The following is a 17,831-nucleotide window of genomic DNA, read 5'->3' as shown; positions in this document are numbered from 1 at the left end:
TTATGAAAGTTTGCAGGAAACGTGTAATGTGAACAAACTGCTGCAAAATTATGCTAATTTAAAAATTCCATTTTTTTGTAAGCCTGTATCTGAATTTCAGAGTTGCTATGAAGACCCTGAAAAGGTGAACCCAATGAAAAGCATTACAACCCCCCTTTACTTGGTTTACCTTAAGCAGTGCAAGTAAAAACAACAGCAGCCTCAGATTATAAGAACTTAAAATATCAACATTAAGGATGTGTTAACTCTTAATATAAGGAGGAACTAATTAAGCTTACTGTGTCCTTCTTAAGGACAAAGGCCTACATCTCCTACATCCCCTGTCTTCTTTCAATTGAAAGGTTATGATGAAACTCTGAGTACACTCTTGACGTTTTTGTGTTAAAATTTTTGCACAACTTGCTAGGCCACAGTTACACAAATACATTTTAATAGAAGACCATTTAGATTTGTACTAAAAAATGTTAGGTTTTTTTGAAAACAAAACACTCACTGAAGACACATAAAGTTCACACACGCACAGTTCGCCTTCTGAAGATATCCTGACTAGGTACTTTAGGCGCTAACTGTATGTAAAAGCCAATGCCAAAATGCCAGGTATTGCGTAGCAATTCTTGCTCACCATCTCTAGCATTTTTGACAATGAGTGATTTTCCAGTGACAAATTCTATTTTTCTAGACAAGAACAGAAATTAAATACGCAAACTTACCCCTCTCAGATTCTGATGTTTCTGATCGGGGAACAGGTGACTTCAAGGACCCAGCTACTGGCATCTTTTCTCCTCCTTTAGCATTTTCCTTGGCTTTAATTTCCTTCGCTACATCTCTTTCTCTGGACGGCTCCTTTTCTCTCTCCTTTTCTGCGGTTGACTTTGACTCAACGATGGTAACAACTGTCTTGGATTTTTCTTCTTTTGAAGCTTTTTCTTCTTTCTTGACTTTTTCCTTCTCTTTGTCAGATTTTGGCGTTTTCTCCTTGATCTCTCTTGCTTTATCATCTTTGTTTGCCCGTTCTTCCTTTGGTTTATCTTTCCCATCCTTCCCAAGTGCCTTCATCTCTGGAGTGGCAGCTGGAGTCTTGTCTTTTTTTTCTTTATCTTTCTCCTTCCCGCTTTTTTCTTTATCATCTTTCTCTTTAATAATTTTGCTGCATCAAAAATAAAAAGGCCAATTAGCATGCATATAAAACCAGCTCTAGTTTTAGCACAAAAGTTTTTCTTCTGATGGTTTGACAGAACCTCCTGAAGCAGCCACTGTCAGATTTCAGATTTGCTGTCTCCTTACCAGAACAGCAACAAGCAAATGTTCTGATTTGTTTTATCTTTATTTAGCTAAAATGGAATGCATTTAACAACAGCTTCAGATCAGTGTGGCTGTATATTTTGGAAGAAATAGTGTCATTTATTAAACTATGAGGAAATTGAAACAATTTATATAGAACCTGAAAGTGAAAAAAAGGAAGGTCAGTTTCAAGTACAATTCTATGGTTTGGAAGGAATAAAATAGATAGTGTCAAAGAGCAGTTTTTCTCACCTATTAGAAGCACTGTTTCCATTGCTTGTTGTCACCTTTGGTGTAGCGTTGACAGTTTTATTAATAACTTTCACCACACCCTGAGACTTCTCCTTTAGTTTATCTATTCAAAAAAGAAAACAGCTTTGTTTCAACAAAGTTAATATACATCTTACTGGTTAAAATAAAATAAGTACCTAGGCATATTCATGTAAGATCATGTGTAACTAACAGTTAAATTAGGTAATTAAAAACAGAACACCCCCTCCCAAAACCAACTAAAAATAAAGAACACACACTGGCTCTATTTAGCATATTTAGATATTTTCCTTTTCAGTTTAGTGAGCCAAGTTTTCAGAGAGTAGCTTGTATTGTCAGAAGACTTACACTAAAAAATAAGTAAATAAATATCATAGGTTTGTTTACCAGTCTCCTCAGTAGTGCCTTCTTCCAGTCTAACTGTATTTATTGTGAGAGATGTAGGCATCCCAGCACCACCTGGCCCATTTTGTACTGTTGCAGCTACAGCATTCCTGGCAGGTGGGTCTTTGTGGTGGAATTCATTTTCAGGTATCATGAACGGCTTCCTACTTTTCAACTGCCCAGAATAGCTGTAAGTCGCACAGATTGTTAAATATGCACAAACATAAAGCAAAACATGGGTTGAATTTTAAATGAGGATCTATTCTAACAGTTCATCTGTTATTTATTTCACAGTTTTTCCCAACTGATATGCAGTGTCTTCCCCCTTTATTGATGAGCTCAAAAGAAAAGAAAAGAAAAAGAAAACAAACAAACCACTAGATACAGAAGCCCTACCTTCACACCCTCTTCACCACCACCACACACATCCCCCTGCTTAACACACAGAAGAAACTGCCTACTGACAAAACTTAAAACTGTTAGGGCATCCCGAATTGCCCCTCAAGCATACGTAGATGACTTTGCATCCATTCACCACAGAAAGATGTGAAACATAACTAAGCACTTTACTTTAGCCTTTTAGAATCATGTAAGATTCCAAAAACTACGCAGTCTGGCATCAAAAGCCTTCGGCTTTCTTCATTTTACTCTCCCTCCTAGCTACTTGCTGCTATACTATTTCTTTAAAATTAAGCTATGCTCTTGTGAGTGGAAACCTTTACTATTTAAAGTGTTTCACTAGAGTCTTGTAAACGAAATTAGTGATCATCCAGCACAAAATGAAAGTTTTCGTTCACACTGCCAGCCCTGAGACGCAGGATAGTGAAATCTTCTCTGATAAGGTAAAAATCAAATGTTAGGACTGTAACAGTTCCGAGTCTTTAGAAGCCTTTCATGATCCACTTTTAACCACTTTCTTAAAGTAAGGTGTTGTTACCCCATAGCCAATGCATATAGATCAGGTCTCTTCTCTTTCTCTTCCTGACATATCTTATGCACTCTTCTTTCCAATGCTTGTCCCAGGTTCAGCACTTTTGGATACCACGGAAGGATTTTGGTCAGCACAATCAGGATATTTCTGATATGTGTATATTCACCTGTTTCAAGGCAGTGCACAGAAGCCTAGAACACAAAATAAATCTAATTAAGTTGGGTTTTTGTTATTAAAGCTTCCAAAAACTTAAGTTTTTCGGCATCTTTCTTTACCTTAGTTAATTTATAGTGCCATTTGTGTACCACATGTCTAAAATTCTCATAATCCAATTGATCAGCTTTATTTCCACCATCAAATCCAGTTGCCCGTAATATAGTTAGGAAGCCTGGATAGTTGCCACATTCCTACATGTACATAAAAGAAAAAAAATTTTGGGAAGCATAAAAACAATAATTCTGCAAAAGTTAATGTGCTAACTGAAGCACTTTTTCACTGATTCTGCTAAAGACTAAGACACAATAACACTTTACAAGAGTTACACACATTTTTAAAAGCTTATTTATGTTGAAATCTTGGTTGTGGGTAAGAGAAAAAATTATTTGCAATTTAACTAGCTTTTGCAAGAAGTACTGTGAGTTTCCATATGCTTCCTAAATTATCTTCAAGACATGCTATGAGAAAAATGAGAAAATATAAGATTTTTTTAGTCACTATATTTTTTGACACTATACAAAATTACTTCTATTAAAACTACATGAGTTACAGAAACTCAATCCTAAGATTACACCATCAGAAAAATTTAATCACACGGTGTTTTTAAAGCTATTTCACTAAACCCATTTTTATTGGGCTGAATTACACAAGTGGCCATTATATTTTCATGAGCAAACACGTTTTAGTAACTTCACATACCTTTTCATATATAACTCTGTCACTGTGCCATCTAGTCACAGTCTCCAGCATACAACATAAAAACCTGCCGTATCTACTAGCTTCATTTTCAGTGCAACTTGCAACTGTATATATAATATCAGAGAAAACCTGTGAAGAGCAGTAATAAAAAGTTACAATGACTTTACTGAATTACAAAGGGTAAAAGAGACAAAATGATTTTCAAATTTTTCTTATCTAAACTACTGTTAAGCTGGTTTCTAAACATAAAGGAGATCTCTTATAAAATATTTTCAGTTTGTTTTCAATACTTTATTACCCAACTACTGGTCCTTCACACTCAGTTTTCCATAGTTAAAGTGTTTGTGTTTTCATTGACATGTAACTGTTTTATTTTCAAATTAATAATTTATTTGAGCAGGTGGAAGTAAACACCTAACCCAGCTGATGCAAAAGGACTTTCTTCCTGGCCTGCACAGGTTCATCAGATAGGGCTCATGCAGTCGCCTACTTTGTTACCTAGAACATGGACTGAGTATTTGAGTAAGAATGCTCTTTTGGAGTCATGAAATCAAAGCAGATACCTACTTCAGATGTCTCATCTCAAAGCAAACCAGACAATCTTAACTGAATGTTCAGATGAAAACAATCTTCACCATAATTTTTTACAATACAACCCCATACACATCCTTTTAATCAAAGCTCATAGTCAAATCTCTTAGAACAGATATAATAATAATTTGACTTATAGCACTACAGGCTAGAATGTTGGAGTTGAATGCATCCTGCGAGATTCTGCCATCTATGTTCTACACTTGTTTCCTCCACAGGAGAAAACTAATGGCCACATAAACAGTGGGAAAAGCAAATGCCTCCTCCAACTGCCCCATTTGACCCATAAAGTCAGGCTGCTACTGTTATCTACAGTACTCCCCAAGTCACCATGGGAGTCCCTTCCCATGTCCCAGCAGTGATACAAATTAGTCCACTCTCTGTAGTGCCATTGGCCAGGGTCAGAAGAGTCCTAAGGATGCTGCTTGCGGGGGGGAGGCGGGCAAGTATAAGAAAGTTGATACTACAAGCAGTAGGGCACACACAGCTAAAATGGGAGGGTTTGATGAGGCTGTAGAAATGCAAACCACTGGAAGACTGCAAAACCTGAATGCAACTCCTATGACTGCTAATGACTGCTAGTGACTTTGCTCCAAAACTCTAGCCCCATTAGGATAAACCAAAACCAAAATTTCTTCAAAATAATCCTCTGAAGCTCTAGGAGAACTTGGTTTGTAGAATCTGAAGTACAAAAGGCAACTTTTGATTGCCACAGATTCTGGAATTAAACATAGGTAATGATTTTGTTTACCTCTTTTGGAGGGAGGGGGGATACCAGTTTTGCATGCTCATAACAGTTAGTAAGTACATACACACACGCAGTTCTAGCTACTTACTCTGTCATAGCAGAGAAGCGTGGAGAAATTGGGTGTTTTCTGTTGATGCACCAGTTCTACAAAGTGAGCGCAGTAAACTGCATCGATTGCCGAAAAAATGCATCGAGGAAATATACATAATTGCAAAAATTTTGTGATAGTCTCATTTTTGGTAGACTCTTCAAAAACAAAGAAGTTCAGAGAAAAAAGGAAGAAAGTTAATTAACGGTTTAACACTCAACTACTCTCTTCCCAAGAAGTTCAGTATCGCACATGCATATTCTCGAGTTTGTACATTAGGCCACTTGTACTCCAGACATATCTTTGGCACTGCTCAGAGAAAGTCAAAATAAGATTAACTGTTTGAGGACAGGGGGAAGGGTAGGAGGGTGGTTGTAAGAAAATCTTTATGTCTTATTGGGAAAATTCTTCTATTACACAATGTGGGGAAAAACAGGCTCAGAATAATCTTTTGTACGTTTCTCCAGCTGCTCAAATTCTGCACATTAGTGAAAGGAAGACCATCTGCTATTTCTCTAGAATACTTGTTTTCTCCTTTCAAGATGGGGCTGACTTTCAGCTTGATTTCCTTAGAAATGAAAGAACATACAATCCCTTAACAATCATTTTTCCAACCAATCATTTTTCCAAATTACAGGAATTTAAACAGAGGAATAGAATAGTGAACCACTATTCCCAATACACATACATTTTGTGAAAGCTCATTCTACCACTGAGTAAAAGACTCCACTGAATGCTCAACAGTTACCCGTTCCATTTGGCCAGCCACTGGTTGTTCACTGGTTAGTCAACACAACAGCCAAACGCATACCCAAACTGGTCCCATAGCAGCTCTTGCCCAATAAACAAGGAGCATAAAAACAAGCTGAGAGGGATGTACAGCACAAAAGGAAGGCAGGAAGAAAATAAACATATGGATGAAAGCACAGAACTGAAGACTGCAAAGGGATGCCTTCAGAGGACATGATCCTCATGACGGCAACTGCTGTTTTTGCACTGGGATTCTTGCACGGACTGCAGGGCACGAGTCGTAAGACCCAGGATTTACTTGCTTCTGTTCTGTAATGCTCATGGAATAAAGCTTGTTCAAGAAAGGACTGTCAGCTGTCCATGAGCATTACAGATCAACAATTACAGCTATTCTGTGTACCTACCTCACAAACGCCTGTATTAAGAGTACATGTTTATTTATAGATCATATCCACACAAACAATTTTCTATGTGCTTTTGGGTGCTTCCTTAAGCAGACAAATTTTATCAGTCAGCTCTAGCCCAAGCTTCAGTCAGGCAATAATTTTTCAACCAGTAATTTCATGCATCTAATTAGCTGTCCATACCAGTACATTAAATATTTATAGGGAATAAACTTTCTTGATTTAACTGTCAATGTTTCTTCATTAAATCAGTTGGGTGTGTCTTACATGAGTCGGACAATAAAACGCTTTTCCACTGGATTATGCTAGGCTCCTTGGGACAGACGAACAACTACTTCCAGTTATAAACTGAAAGTTCTTCCAGAGAAAACTGACCAGAGAAAAACATTTGAGATTAACCACACTAGTAGAGTTCACAATCAATACGAAACATTACAGAGGCTCTGTCAGAGAAAAAAGTTTGTTCTGCCTCCTGCATATCTGGCATATAAAACATTTGCATGCTGCTTCATTTCATGGTGCTATTAGACTGGCGCAATATTTATCTCATCATTGGAACAGGTTTTATGTTACCACCCAAATACTGGCACATTGCTCCTAATCACAGGACTCAAAGTAAGTTAACTCAAACCACCCACTGAGGGTTTACATGCTTATTTCTTGCAATGTAGCAATTATCCCAACTTAGCAGCATTGTAACTGCAGACAGTAAGTGCAAGCCATCTTGCAATTACAACTTTCCACTCAATTGGTCAATCTCTTCTTTATTTGCTAAATTAGTGCAATATTTAAAAGGCCTTGACATTGCAAGAAACAAACAAAACATCTCCCTGCAAACCAACTACTCAGCATTTGCAGCAAAGACACATTACATTCTAATTAGAAGTTTATATGTTAAGGTCTGTTAGAGATCGAATTTTAAAATCAATATTAAGAGTATTAGTGCATGCTGAACTTTTACTTCTGGGGACAGTGATGACTACAAAAACATCCAGAGCATTTCCCCTACACACACTTACTTGCCAGGAGCCAGTTATCCTTCTCCAGTTTCAGTCTCTGTAGAACCCTCTGCACATGCTCCAACTGTTTCTTCTCCTCTTCAAGGAGCTTGTCCTGAAGAGCTGTGCAACGTTCTTTTTCTTTTTTCTTTTTATTTGGAGGCTATAAAATGTCAATGTAAGTCACTTAATATTATACTAACACTTGCTATAGATAGAGCAACTAAATTCCTTACAATGCTAAAGAATACTTGAAAAGCCTTCTATTTCACTAAATAATGTTCTCCTCTAGTAATCAACTGGGATTTTATGAACGCTGGCTGACTAAAGTTAAGACAAAGGTGAACAGCTAAACCACAGATACAGGTGTCACAGATTGCTTTCTGAAACAGATTTTCCAGTAATTTTCACTTAGTTCTAAGTCACTGGTACTTTAACGTGGGAATTATAAGGAAGAGCCAATCCAAATTATGTGAATGTGACAAATCAGAATGGATGAATCAGGTGACACAAAACCTCCCAGATCTAAGTGACCTTAATATAAGATTTCACAAAAAAATTCTTTCAAGGTTAGAAAGTTTATACTGGACCATGAAGTTACATAAACTTACCATTTCCTGATTGTCATCTATGGCTTTCATCTGGACTTTAAGTTTATTGACTTCTCTGTCATAGCTACTATGTGGGACGGCAAGGTCATACATTGTCAAAGACCAGAATGTAGCATAAAACTGAGGACTGATGTCATCCCAAACCTTGGGAAGGTGCAGAGAAATCACAGCATCATGAACAGGAGCCATCACCAGCTCACACGATGTAATGTATTTGTGAACTTTGTGCTGCTGTTTATTTCCCTTCTCAGCTTTTTTTAGTTCATCATACTTCGACTGTGGGTAAAAAGAAAAATGAAAAGTTTGTAATCTTCATACACGAACAATATAATTTAACTTTTACAATATAATTAAACTTCCTCCAGAACCTTTCTATATAAAAAACATTCACACACATGAAACATCATTCATGTACATAAAGCACTGAAGAACACCATACAGAACTTTTAGTATTCATCCATATTGGATGGTTTTATCTTTCTTCACTGATGCTCCCACTTGTTATAGTAACACATTATACTACACCAAGTAAAAATTCCTCTCGATATTTAACAGTTTAGATGCAGGGACAAATTTATTTCTGACACTTCCTGAGATACCACACCTTTTGGCTGCTGCAACATTTTCCTCCACAGCAAAAAATCCATCTAAAGCATCTGCAGAAGAACTTACACATTGGGGGGAACAGGGAGGGAGAGAACTCCTACTGATCACCCAGATCAGAAGAGATGACTTCATTAGCTACAACTTCTGTCAGTTTTGTGAAAGCTGACACATGGGCCATATTTTCTATGAAAATAAAGGATAACCTGTTTCAGCCCACAGCTGCTTCTTCTACCTCAACTCAAAGCTTCTACAAGTTTTATTTAGCAAATTAAACTTTAGCAGGAACCTAACACGTGTAATGGTAACACGTAATATAGCAGCACTAACAGCAGGCAAACAGAAGAGTTCTACTTACTGAAATATGGTGTGCATACATGGGTCTTGAGAGGAAAAATGCAGCATCGTGAGGTGTGTGAAACTCGTTACAGAGAACATCAATAGAAGGCACTCGCTTAATGTAATCCTCTGTGCTGAGATTGGATGCTAAAAACCCACCAAATTGTACCAGGGTATCGTGGCACTACATGTGAAAGATACAAAGTTAGCAAAAATTATTATTTTGTTTAAAAGTGAAGTTAGAGAGAGGTTTAAAGCTTTTTTTCTTTTTAAAAAAGTTTACAACACATAGTACAGCAAGCCCTACAAAAGCCTGCAGGACTGTAAAAGCATTCTGTTCTACCAGAAAGAAATGAAACTAGCTCCTACTGCCTAAGGCAGCAAAAGAATTCAGGCTGCTGCGTTGTTAGAGGAAAATTCTTCTAACAAAGTAAAATCAGAAAAACGTAATAGCTAACTTAAGAAACAGGAACTTCATTTTTTACGACGAAGGATGTTTTAATCTTTCACTCAGAAGTCACTTGTCAATATAATATATATTTAATACACCCATACATTTTAATGAGATCGCTGCAACTAATTTTGAAAATTCTCACATATTTGTATTTACTGTGCTGAATTCTTATCTATTCTTATTTATGTGCTGAATTGTTATATATGGTGCTGATACACTAGAAGTTACCAAAGAAAAGGAGGGGTTCTTATAAACGCAAGTGGTTTTACTTGCCTGATCATACAGTTTTCCCACCAGCTTCAGATGTTTTTCCCCTCCCTCTTGAAAGATCACACCATTTCTCTGTTGAGCCATAAGCAGGCAGAGTGGAAGGGCAAGATCATGGTCCAACAATGCATCTTTCAATCTCTGAGAAGATTTCTTTGTATTCCTGATTTGGCCAAAGTATCCACCCTGTGTGGTACAGAAAAAGTTGCCCAAGTTTGGAAATAGTTCATCACAAATGGAAACCATGAGTGCTTCTTACTGTAGAAATACTGATGAATTAACATCAATAGTTTACTGTCTGTCAATAAACTCTCTTCTCTGGATCCTGTACGCAACGTACGTATAAAAGAATCGGAAACAAACTAGTCTTGCATGCTATTAAATGGTCTTTTACCCAATAAATGAAGAGTGACATTTCAGCTCAGGCATCATGATACTGCATTTTAGCCCTAGGTCTGCTGTGATCTGCTCAAAGTCTCTTCTCTGTTCAATACAGGACTGTCAGATTTTAGTTCAGATTACAGCTATTCAACTCCCTGGGGAGTTGAGCCTAGGTCAGACTCAACTAGCTCTTTGACACCAAGGCTGCAACAGTTTTAACTATTAAAATGGTTTAAGATGTTACTCCATTCAAGAAGGAGCTGCTGCCCCCAAAGCAGGGCTAAAGCAGCAGGACTGCATAATGTACAAGCTCGCTGGCTGCTGTAATTCACAGGTGTCTCATACAACGAGTAACGAAGGCTGCTTTCGTTAATATGAGGTGCTGTGAACCACAATTAAGGCTCATGTATATGTTGTCTTTGCTGCCTGTCTGCAAGGCTTCTAAGTTCAACAGAACAGGAAGCTCTCTGATGAAAGCAGTAACACCTTTCTCGGCTACGCTGCCAGTTCATGAATCAGAGTCTTCAGAACCACCATTAATAAGCAATAGCTACTTTTAAGTAAATTTAACACGAACACACCTCAGCTTTTAGTTGTTCTCCACCAGTCATGGCTTCTAATTGTTCCATTGTCATTTCTTCTGTAATTTCTATCCCTGCCATTTTCTGCACTACCTCTTTTAAAATAAGCAAATCAAAGCTGCACAGAAAACAGAAGAGTGGAGTAAAAACAAGAAAATTTGTTTAAGAAATTGAAGCTATGACATTCAATACACAGTACAAAACAACACTATGACACACATTACAACAAGTAACATTTTAATTCCTTTTTGAAGAAAAAAAACCTAGTATGCTGAGTGCACAAGGATTTCTTTACTGCAAGTAAAACATTAGTACTTAAAAGCAATGCAGGCATTCAACAGCTGGATTTCAGAACTCCTTCACAACATCCCTTCAGAACAATTTCACTGTTTTTGAAAATAATGGTGTGTGGTGCTATCGCTATCAACAAATTAATCGTAAAGTTTATTGCTCCCTTTTGTTGTTTTTCATGTTTCACAATGTATCTATACAGTTATTTCATACACATGAAGTATTTTAATTTTTATTAAAACTTTCTAGAATAGTACACAGCAGTAGAAATTTACTGGCAAGATTAGTTTCGAGAGGGTATTTGGAACATGGAAAACATTTTTTTACTTAAAACACAGAATATACAAAACACTCCAATAATCATCCTGTCCAGAGACCAGGCTTTACTTCCTGCTCTGCATTCTGTAAGGACAATGACTCTTCCTCAACAGAACAGTAAATTGTATCATGATTATTTAAATCAGCAATATTTTCCAGTAACTTCTGAAGTCTGTGTGACCTACTTACAAAAAGTGTTGACCCATGCCCTCCAAAACAAGGTTTTATATTTAAATAATTTATATTGTTTGTATTTTTGCTTTTCCAACCATACATATCTTTTCTGTCTAGGAACCAGCATATACTCCAATTCAAATACTTGAGTAGTCCAGTCCTATGGAACTGGTCATAGTGGTAAATCCAGTTTATTTCTACGTTGCCAATACTAGACTGAATATTAAAAAAATTTTTTTCCCCAAAAAATACTTAGTGTTTTAATACTTAATTCTGGAGAAAGACAAGAAACATTACTTACCCTTCCTCTGTAGCTCAATGTGATTGTACCATCATCAGAATACAAAACAAATTGGGGACAGGGGAGCACATGAGACTGAGTGTCTACATTGCAGGGAAGGGAAAAAGCTAGCCCTAAAATAACATCTCCACTGGTAAGCTGTCTTTCAGTAAGCATATGGAGATTCATAATAGAAAAAGTTGATACTCACCTATGTGATAAAAATAACACAGTACAATTAAATAAATAAATGAAACAATACTACTAAGTGATGATGATGGAAGGACAAAAGGAAATTTCAAACTGCAAACCTTGTTTACAAAATTTTCAGTTATAATTAACAGTGACAGATCAAGAAGCAATTTAACTGCCATTAAATAAATTGGACAAAGTTTTCAAAATATTAAAATGTTAAAGAGACATCCCTGCAGAAAAGAGATTATGAGAAAGAAAAAACTAAAACTGTAAAAATCACACCATTTTATATCACAGGTACTTATTTTTTAAATAACATACAATAATTTCTATGAAAATATTACAGATCAGCAGGGGTTTTTCCCTGCTTAGTTAGTTAAGAAAACTGTACTGAAGTAAGTTACAGATGAAAAAATCAGTACTTCAAAAATATGTCACAGCTACACAATTAGAGGAAAAATAATGCAGTAAAGAGGATATTATTCTTTCTGCTTTAAATTGCTTAACCTTCCTGGTATTACAAATGGAGTTTTACCACTACTAAAGTAGTTACTACATCAAGTGCCCTTTTATCAGCAAACATCCAAATAATACATAATTAAAATTGAGTTTCTAAAAGAGCAGTTGTACAAGACTTGCCTTTTCCCAGCTTTCAGTTGGTTGGCTACATATTGAAGTAGACCAGCAAGTTCAATTGGGTATTTTCGGAAAACTGCACCACAAAAGCTAGCCAGACCTAAAGTAAGTAGAAACAGGTATGACTGCACCTCATGAGATACTTATCGATTAAAGTATTAACAAAGTACATGTGGAATATTAGCAATATATGTATTTTGGTAATATAAAGACAAAAATATTTTCCTATTGATTAAACTTGCCAGCTCTCTTTTTTGTTTAAAAAAAAATAGCTGGTAGATCAAAGATAAATATTGACCATAGGTCATAGGGAAGGTGAAGTATTTTAAACATTAATATAGTAAATAAAACAAGAATACTAACTCTGCAGCCAGCTCGAGATTGTAGTGTCGTCATGCTTCATTCTCTCCTTCTCGGGGTTTGCCAGAGCTTCAATTATACAGTCTTTAGTTGCGTTAAAGAGAATATTTTTCCTCAATTTGTAAAAACAAAAGTTACACAGGCTCGTTTTTCCAGCTCCACAATTTGTAATATGTGAACATGATATGCAAGTATAGCAAGCTTGATATTGGGAATCCACTAACAGTTATGGTATTAAAAAAAATCATGAAAGAAATGGTAACTTAAAAAGCAGTATTTACCTCACCATTTAGAGGACCACTGTCCCTTCAAGAACAGGGTGAAAGGAGTAAAAAATACCCTTAAAAATAAAGTATAATACTCATAGTGTGAAAGAATGAATAGAGAGGGTTCTGTAACCCACTAAGAATACAAATTATTTGCAACTGTCACTAAAATTTCCAGCAAAAGCAGCAAGAATAAAAAACAGTAGAAGATAATATTTACTCACAGACAACAGAATTTAATCTGGCTACAACTGCAACTTTATCAGTAACTAGACATATTGATTTACATAAAAGGATACATGCCAAGACATCGTAGTTCAGCGAAGTGAGGTATTTCAGTGAATCAACAACCGGAGTTATTAAGTTATCGTATTTTTGTATTTGTGATAAAATCTGAAAGTAACAAAGGACATTGAGCTGAACAGTATTCCTTATCTTTCACATAACAAATCGAAACCATTTTAACAATGTTTGTCTAGACAAAACTTCCTTTGGAATTAATTTTTCAGAAGGTCCTAAACCATTTTCCAAGTAATAAGTAATCCCATGAATTTATCTAGTACCCTACAGATATCAGTGAAAGATGTCTCTAACATGTAAGCACAATTTTGTGTAATTATTTCTCTTCTCAATTATCAGAAGATAAAATTGCAGAAACATTTAACTCATTTTTTCCTAAGATTTCTTAAGAATCTTAAACCTTAGCAGTTAGAGTTCCTGTTGCTACTTATAATCATAAAAGACTATTAAAAAAATTAATGTAGGTCATGAAAGAATATAAGTAAACTATATTAATCAAGTTTTAGAATGTTCTCTTTGGTACACGATGCATATGTGTGTGCGTATATTGCAGTATTAATGTCTTCAAGTAACATCTAAAAACTGGTAGATGAGTAATCACAAGACACATTTGTGAATAAGGTGGAGGTCCATCAACACACTTTCAGACCTCTCAAGCATTCTGTAGCACCAAGTAATCATAAAAATCCTTCCCAACTTCATAGGTGCATTTCAGACTTCGAAGCTTTATGTTTTCTTCTAAATGACCCTGATGTATCTTCATCACAAACACATACAACCACCCAGAGCAACCTAACTTGAATTTCCATTCTGCATAACCTGATCAGCACATCCCTGTACCTCTGAAACCCACCTCAGCTATCTCAAATTAAATACTTTACTCCTATAAATAAATGGATGTAGTTTTCTGTGCAATTGTGGTTATTCGAGAGCTATTGTCACAGTTAGTATCTCAGACCTGTGCACTACTAGCAAATTACCATATTTTAAAATTTGCATCAAAAGTGATAAATAATGCAATTAGAACTACCCTCCAACTAAGACAGCAGGTCCCTTCCTATACTTTAGTATCTGTTGTTGGGATGAAATAGTCTTCAAATACATGTAACTACATACATAATCAAATAAAATTGTAGGATTGCTGTGGCTGAGCTTCCCAATTTGTCTTCCAGAGGGTTTCACATTTTCCTTAGTTAAACGCCTGTAAAAGAGACCATATTTTATTGCAACAGACAAGCTGAAGAATACTACAACAGCAGGTTAGTTCCAGTGAAGAAACACCTTATTAGCTGCAGAGATTAAGTTCTCAGTAGCAGATACATTTTTAAGAAGTCTAAGCACAGAAACTACTCCTCTGGGAACCTGAAATTTGTAAGTCTGTATGTGCAGAGAGTACAAACAAACCAATTGTCCCTATATTACTGTGGACTGTATCCTAGTTTCAACTTTGAGCACTTAAGCATTTGGAATTTGTCAGTGGGACCTATACCACATCTAAAACCAGCATGTGATGCTGTTAATCACTCATGCAAATTCAATTTAGCTACAGATTAGTCATTTTGCATTTGTTGCATTCTGTTCATTGTAAAACAACGTTAATTTCATTGTGTTACGCTTCCACAGCATTTCCTACTGAAGATATGAGCTTAACATGAAACCTGAAGTCCACACACAAAAGTAAGTTGTACACATCACAATCTCAACAACTGACAGCACTGTGGCTCATTTGCACAATTGAAATCCACTGTACAACCCAGAGAAGAAATGTAAAGTTTTACTGTCTATGCTAGCTATACAGTAAGTCAGAAGAGAATCAAAATCATTGTTTCCAGCTTTCACAGCTGCAAATCCAAAGTCTTTTACCCAGTAACAATTATTCGGCATTGCCTATGTAGAAAGATTCTAATTACCCACATTATAAAACAGTGGTATTTGCTTTTGGCAATGATAAATGGAGAACCCAAATCCCTGACAATGATATCAGAGATGTTAAATCTAAGGTAAATCTGAAATAGTCGTGAGCCTGCTTGAAGATGAGAATTAATCATTCCATTCCATTCAACTTACTGCCCTACTTTCAAATCTACAGAAACTGTGACAAGATTTTTGAGACTCTTCAGATTAAAGAGTCTCCATACCTGGAGAAAATACATTGCACTCTGACATTTCCAGAAGCAAAGCAATTTATCAAACAACAACATACCCATGGAAAAGGTTTTAAATAATTTAAGGGGATATTTTTCACAGATGAAATACGCCTGTTGATGACAAATTTGTCTGTATCCTTACTTACTTCACAGTTTTTAATCACAGTATATTAAATACTTCATGAACAAGGATTATCAGCGAAATTACTGAGTCATTAGAAAGGGAATGTATTTGTCAAGTTATTTTTCTTCAGTTGGTGACATGCAATACATTGATTGTATCCCAGCTGATGATTATTTATGGAATTAGACAACTTACTTCATGATATATTTGGCTCGGTCTATGGTTTGAGCTTTAACTTTCACTAGAAGTGGGTGACTATTGTATGTTTCGTTCTTCCATTGCCCATAAAGACGGTACCTTGAAAGATTATAAAGGAAAACTATTTTTAGTACTCACAATTCAAAAGGCCACTTCCAAAGAATGGAAACAAATTATTCTACTCACCGGTATTGGTACGGAAAAGTTTTGAACATCCCCCATAATTCCTCAGACATGCATGCATTGCAGTCCATCAAAGAAAGAGACGGAAGTAAAACTTGATCGGTAATACTCAACAAACAGCTAAACAGTATCTCCTGAGATGAAGACAAAAAACTCAAGGTGACTATCAAGTAAGTACATCAGAAGCAATGCAGATTTTAGTAGACTGATAAAATGTTTGCCACAAGATTAAGACTTTCTAAACAAAAATCTAAAGAGAACTTAAAAATATCTCCCATCATAAATCTTGCACTAGATAAATTATGGATCATATATACTGTCACTATTTTATTTGCCTATATAAGGTATTTCAGCAAGCTGCTGAAGTTTTCAGCAAGTAGCACTCATATTTTCAAATCAAATAAATCATTTTAAAATCGATATACTGTGGACTCACACGAAGTGCAACAGGAGAAAATAGATTTTGGCAACTGCTCTCAATGTATGAAGGTATTCCTTGTCACTACTCCATTTTCAAAATTCCAGATTAAAACCTGAAGGCATTATACACGTTCCTGAGACACAGTACCAACTTCCACGTTTCCAGTATTCTACCCTCCCCCTTTCTTAAACATTCCTCTTTCCTATTGAGCTATATTAGAATAACCGTAACAGCAAAAAAAAAAAGCCTACACAAAAAAAACCACAGAAGAGACCACTTTTCTCTGCGATGATCTGAGGAAGTCAGGAAATTATGAGAAGTGAGAAACAGGAGTAATAGCTAATAATGAAAACTGAGCAAACTTCGTATTGAAAACTTGCTTGTTGATTAAAAAAAAGACAAACCAACTTGTTTTTATAAGTTAGATTTCAACAGGACACTTGGGTTTCATTGTGACCAATCTTGATAATTCAATACATTAGAAAATTTAGAAAGAAACAAATTAGCCAATAAAGAAAACTTAGCTATTGTACTACCTCCACTACTTCTAATTTCTCCTTTTCTCTGTGCTTTTCCCCAGTAAATTCTTTAAGATACAAGGTGCTACCACGAAAACTGTATTTATAGAACAAATAGCTGAAGATATTCCAACTAATTCTGAGCAAATAAGTAGAATGCATTGGACCAAAAGAACAGGATTAGATTTGAGAACTCAGGAGAATGAAAAAAAAAAAAGGACAGAAATACAAACAATCCACCTGTGACTGGCTCAAAACTTGCCTATAAAAATCAAGACAAGTCTGTAATGTACACTTATTAAAGCATAAAACTCTACAGAGAAAGAAGAGTTGTACAGTTATTAAACATTTGTTCTGAATTACAATCTCACATAAAGACATCTTCCTTCAAAATAAACTCACCATTTTCTCTCTATCTTCTTGCTTGCTTCCATCAGACTGAAACTGTAACAAAGACAATCATGTTAATTGTAGCATAATTAACATAACAGTTACAGTTTCAGAATAAGGCTACCTCAGCAAAAGCAAAAACCTGAAGAGCCACATGCCTAGTAAATGTTTAATTTTCCAGGTCTGTCAGCATCAATCTATTTTTGAAGGAAAATCCAAATGCACAGATGAAATGCATTACACAGGGGCTTTGTACACTTTTGTTCAAAAAGAGGTAACAACTAAGATATCATGGAAACTTACTATTATATACGAAATATTGGATTTTCTTACTGGAGAGAGGAAAAAATTGCCCTAAGCATTCACCTTCTCCCTACAAAAAGAACCAGGACTTCCAACCCAATTATTAACAGCCACAGATTATTCTCCCCACC

At 35.9% G+C, this 17,831-nt stretch overlaps 1 protein-coding gene across 1 annotated transcript in view; it reads right to left on the bottom strand.

Annotated features, from left to right (window-relative positions):
- The window catches only part of THOC2 (THO complex subunit 2), a 57,890-nt gene that overhangs the window by 15,944 nt on the left and 24,115 nt on the right, over positions 1–17,831 (bottom strand). The window contains exons 13-31 of the mRNA XM_054213480.1: positions 17,410–17,451; positions 16,072–16,202; positions 15,883–15,984; positions 14,533–14,617; positions 13,416–13,509; positions 12,854–12,934; positions 12,494–12,590; positions 10,597–10,714; positions 9,641–9,820; positions 8,933–9,097; positions 7,972–8,247; positions 7,382–7,523; positions 5,209–5,366; positions 3,782–3,910; positions 3,142–3,273; positions 2,873–3,057; positions 1,939–2,123; positions 1,534–1,636; positions 711–1,147 (exon numbers count right to left, since the gene is read on the bottom strand). Coding sequence (XP_054069455.1) covers positions 711–1,147; positions 1,534–1,636; positions 1,939–2,123; positions 2,873–3,057; positions 3,142–3,273; positions 3,782–3,910; positions 5,209–5,366; positions 7,382–7,523; positions 7,972–8,247; positions 8,933–9,097; positions 9,641–9,820; positions 10,597–10,714; positions 12,494–12,590; positions 12,854–12,934; positions 13,416–13,509; positions 14,533–14,617; positions 15,883–15,984; positions 16,072–16,202; positions 17,410–17,451 — 2,842 coding nt within the window. The remainder of the gene's footprint in view (positions 1–710; positions 1,148–1,533; positions 1,637–1,938; positions 2,124–2,872; positions 3,058–3,141; positions 3,274–3,781; positions 3,911–5,208; positions 5,367–7,381; positions 7,524–7,971; positions 8,248–8,932; positions 9,098–9,640; positions 9,821–10,596; positions 10,715–12,493; positions 12,591–12,853; positions 12,935–13,415; positions 13,510–14,532; positions 14,618–15,882; positions 15,985–16,071; positions 16,203–17,409; positions 17,452–17,831) is intronic.

Source organism: Rissa tridactyla, chromosome 9 (genome assembly GCF_028500815.1).
Source record: "Rissa tridactyla isolate bRisTri1 chromosome 9, bRisTri1.patW.cur.20221130, whole genome shotgun sequence".
NCBI classification, from domain to species: Eukaryota; Metazoa; Chordata; class Aves; order Charadriiformes; family Laridae; genus Rissa; species Rissa tridactyla.
This window is presented reverse-complemented; position numbering and strand designations above follow the sequence as displayed.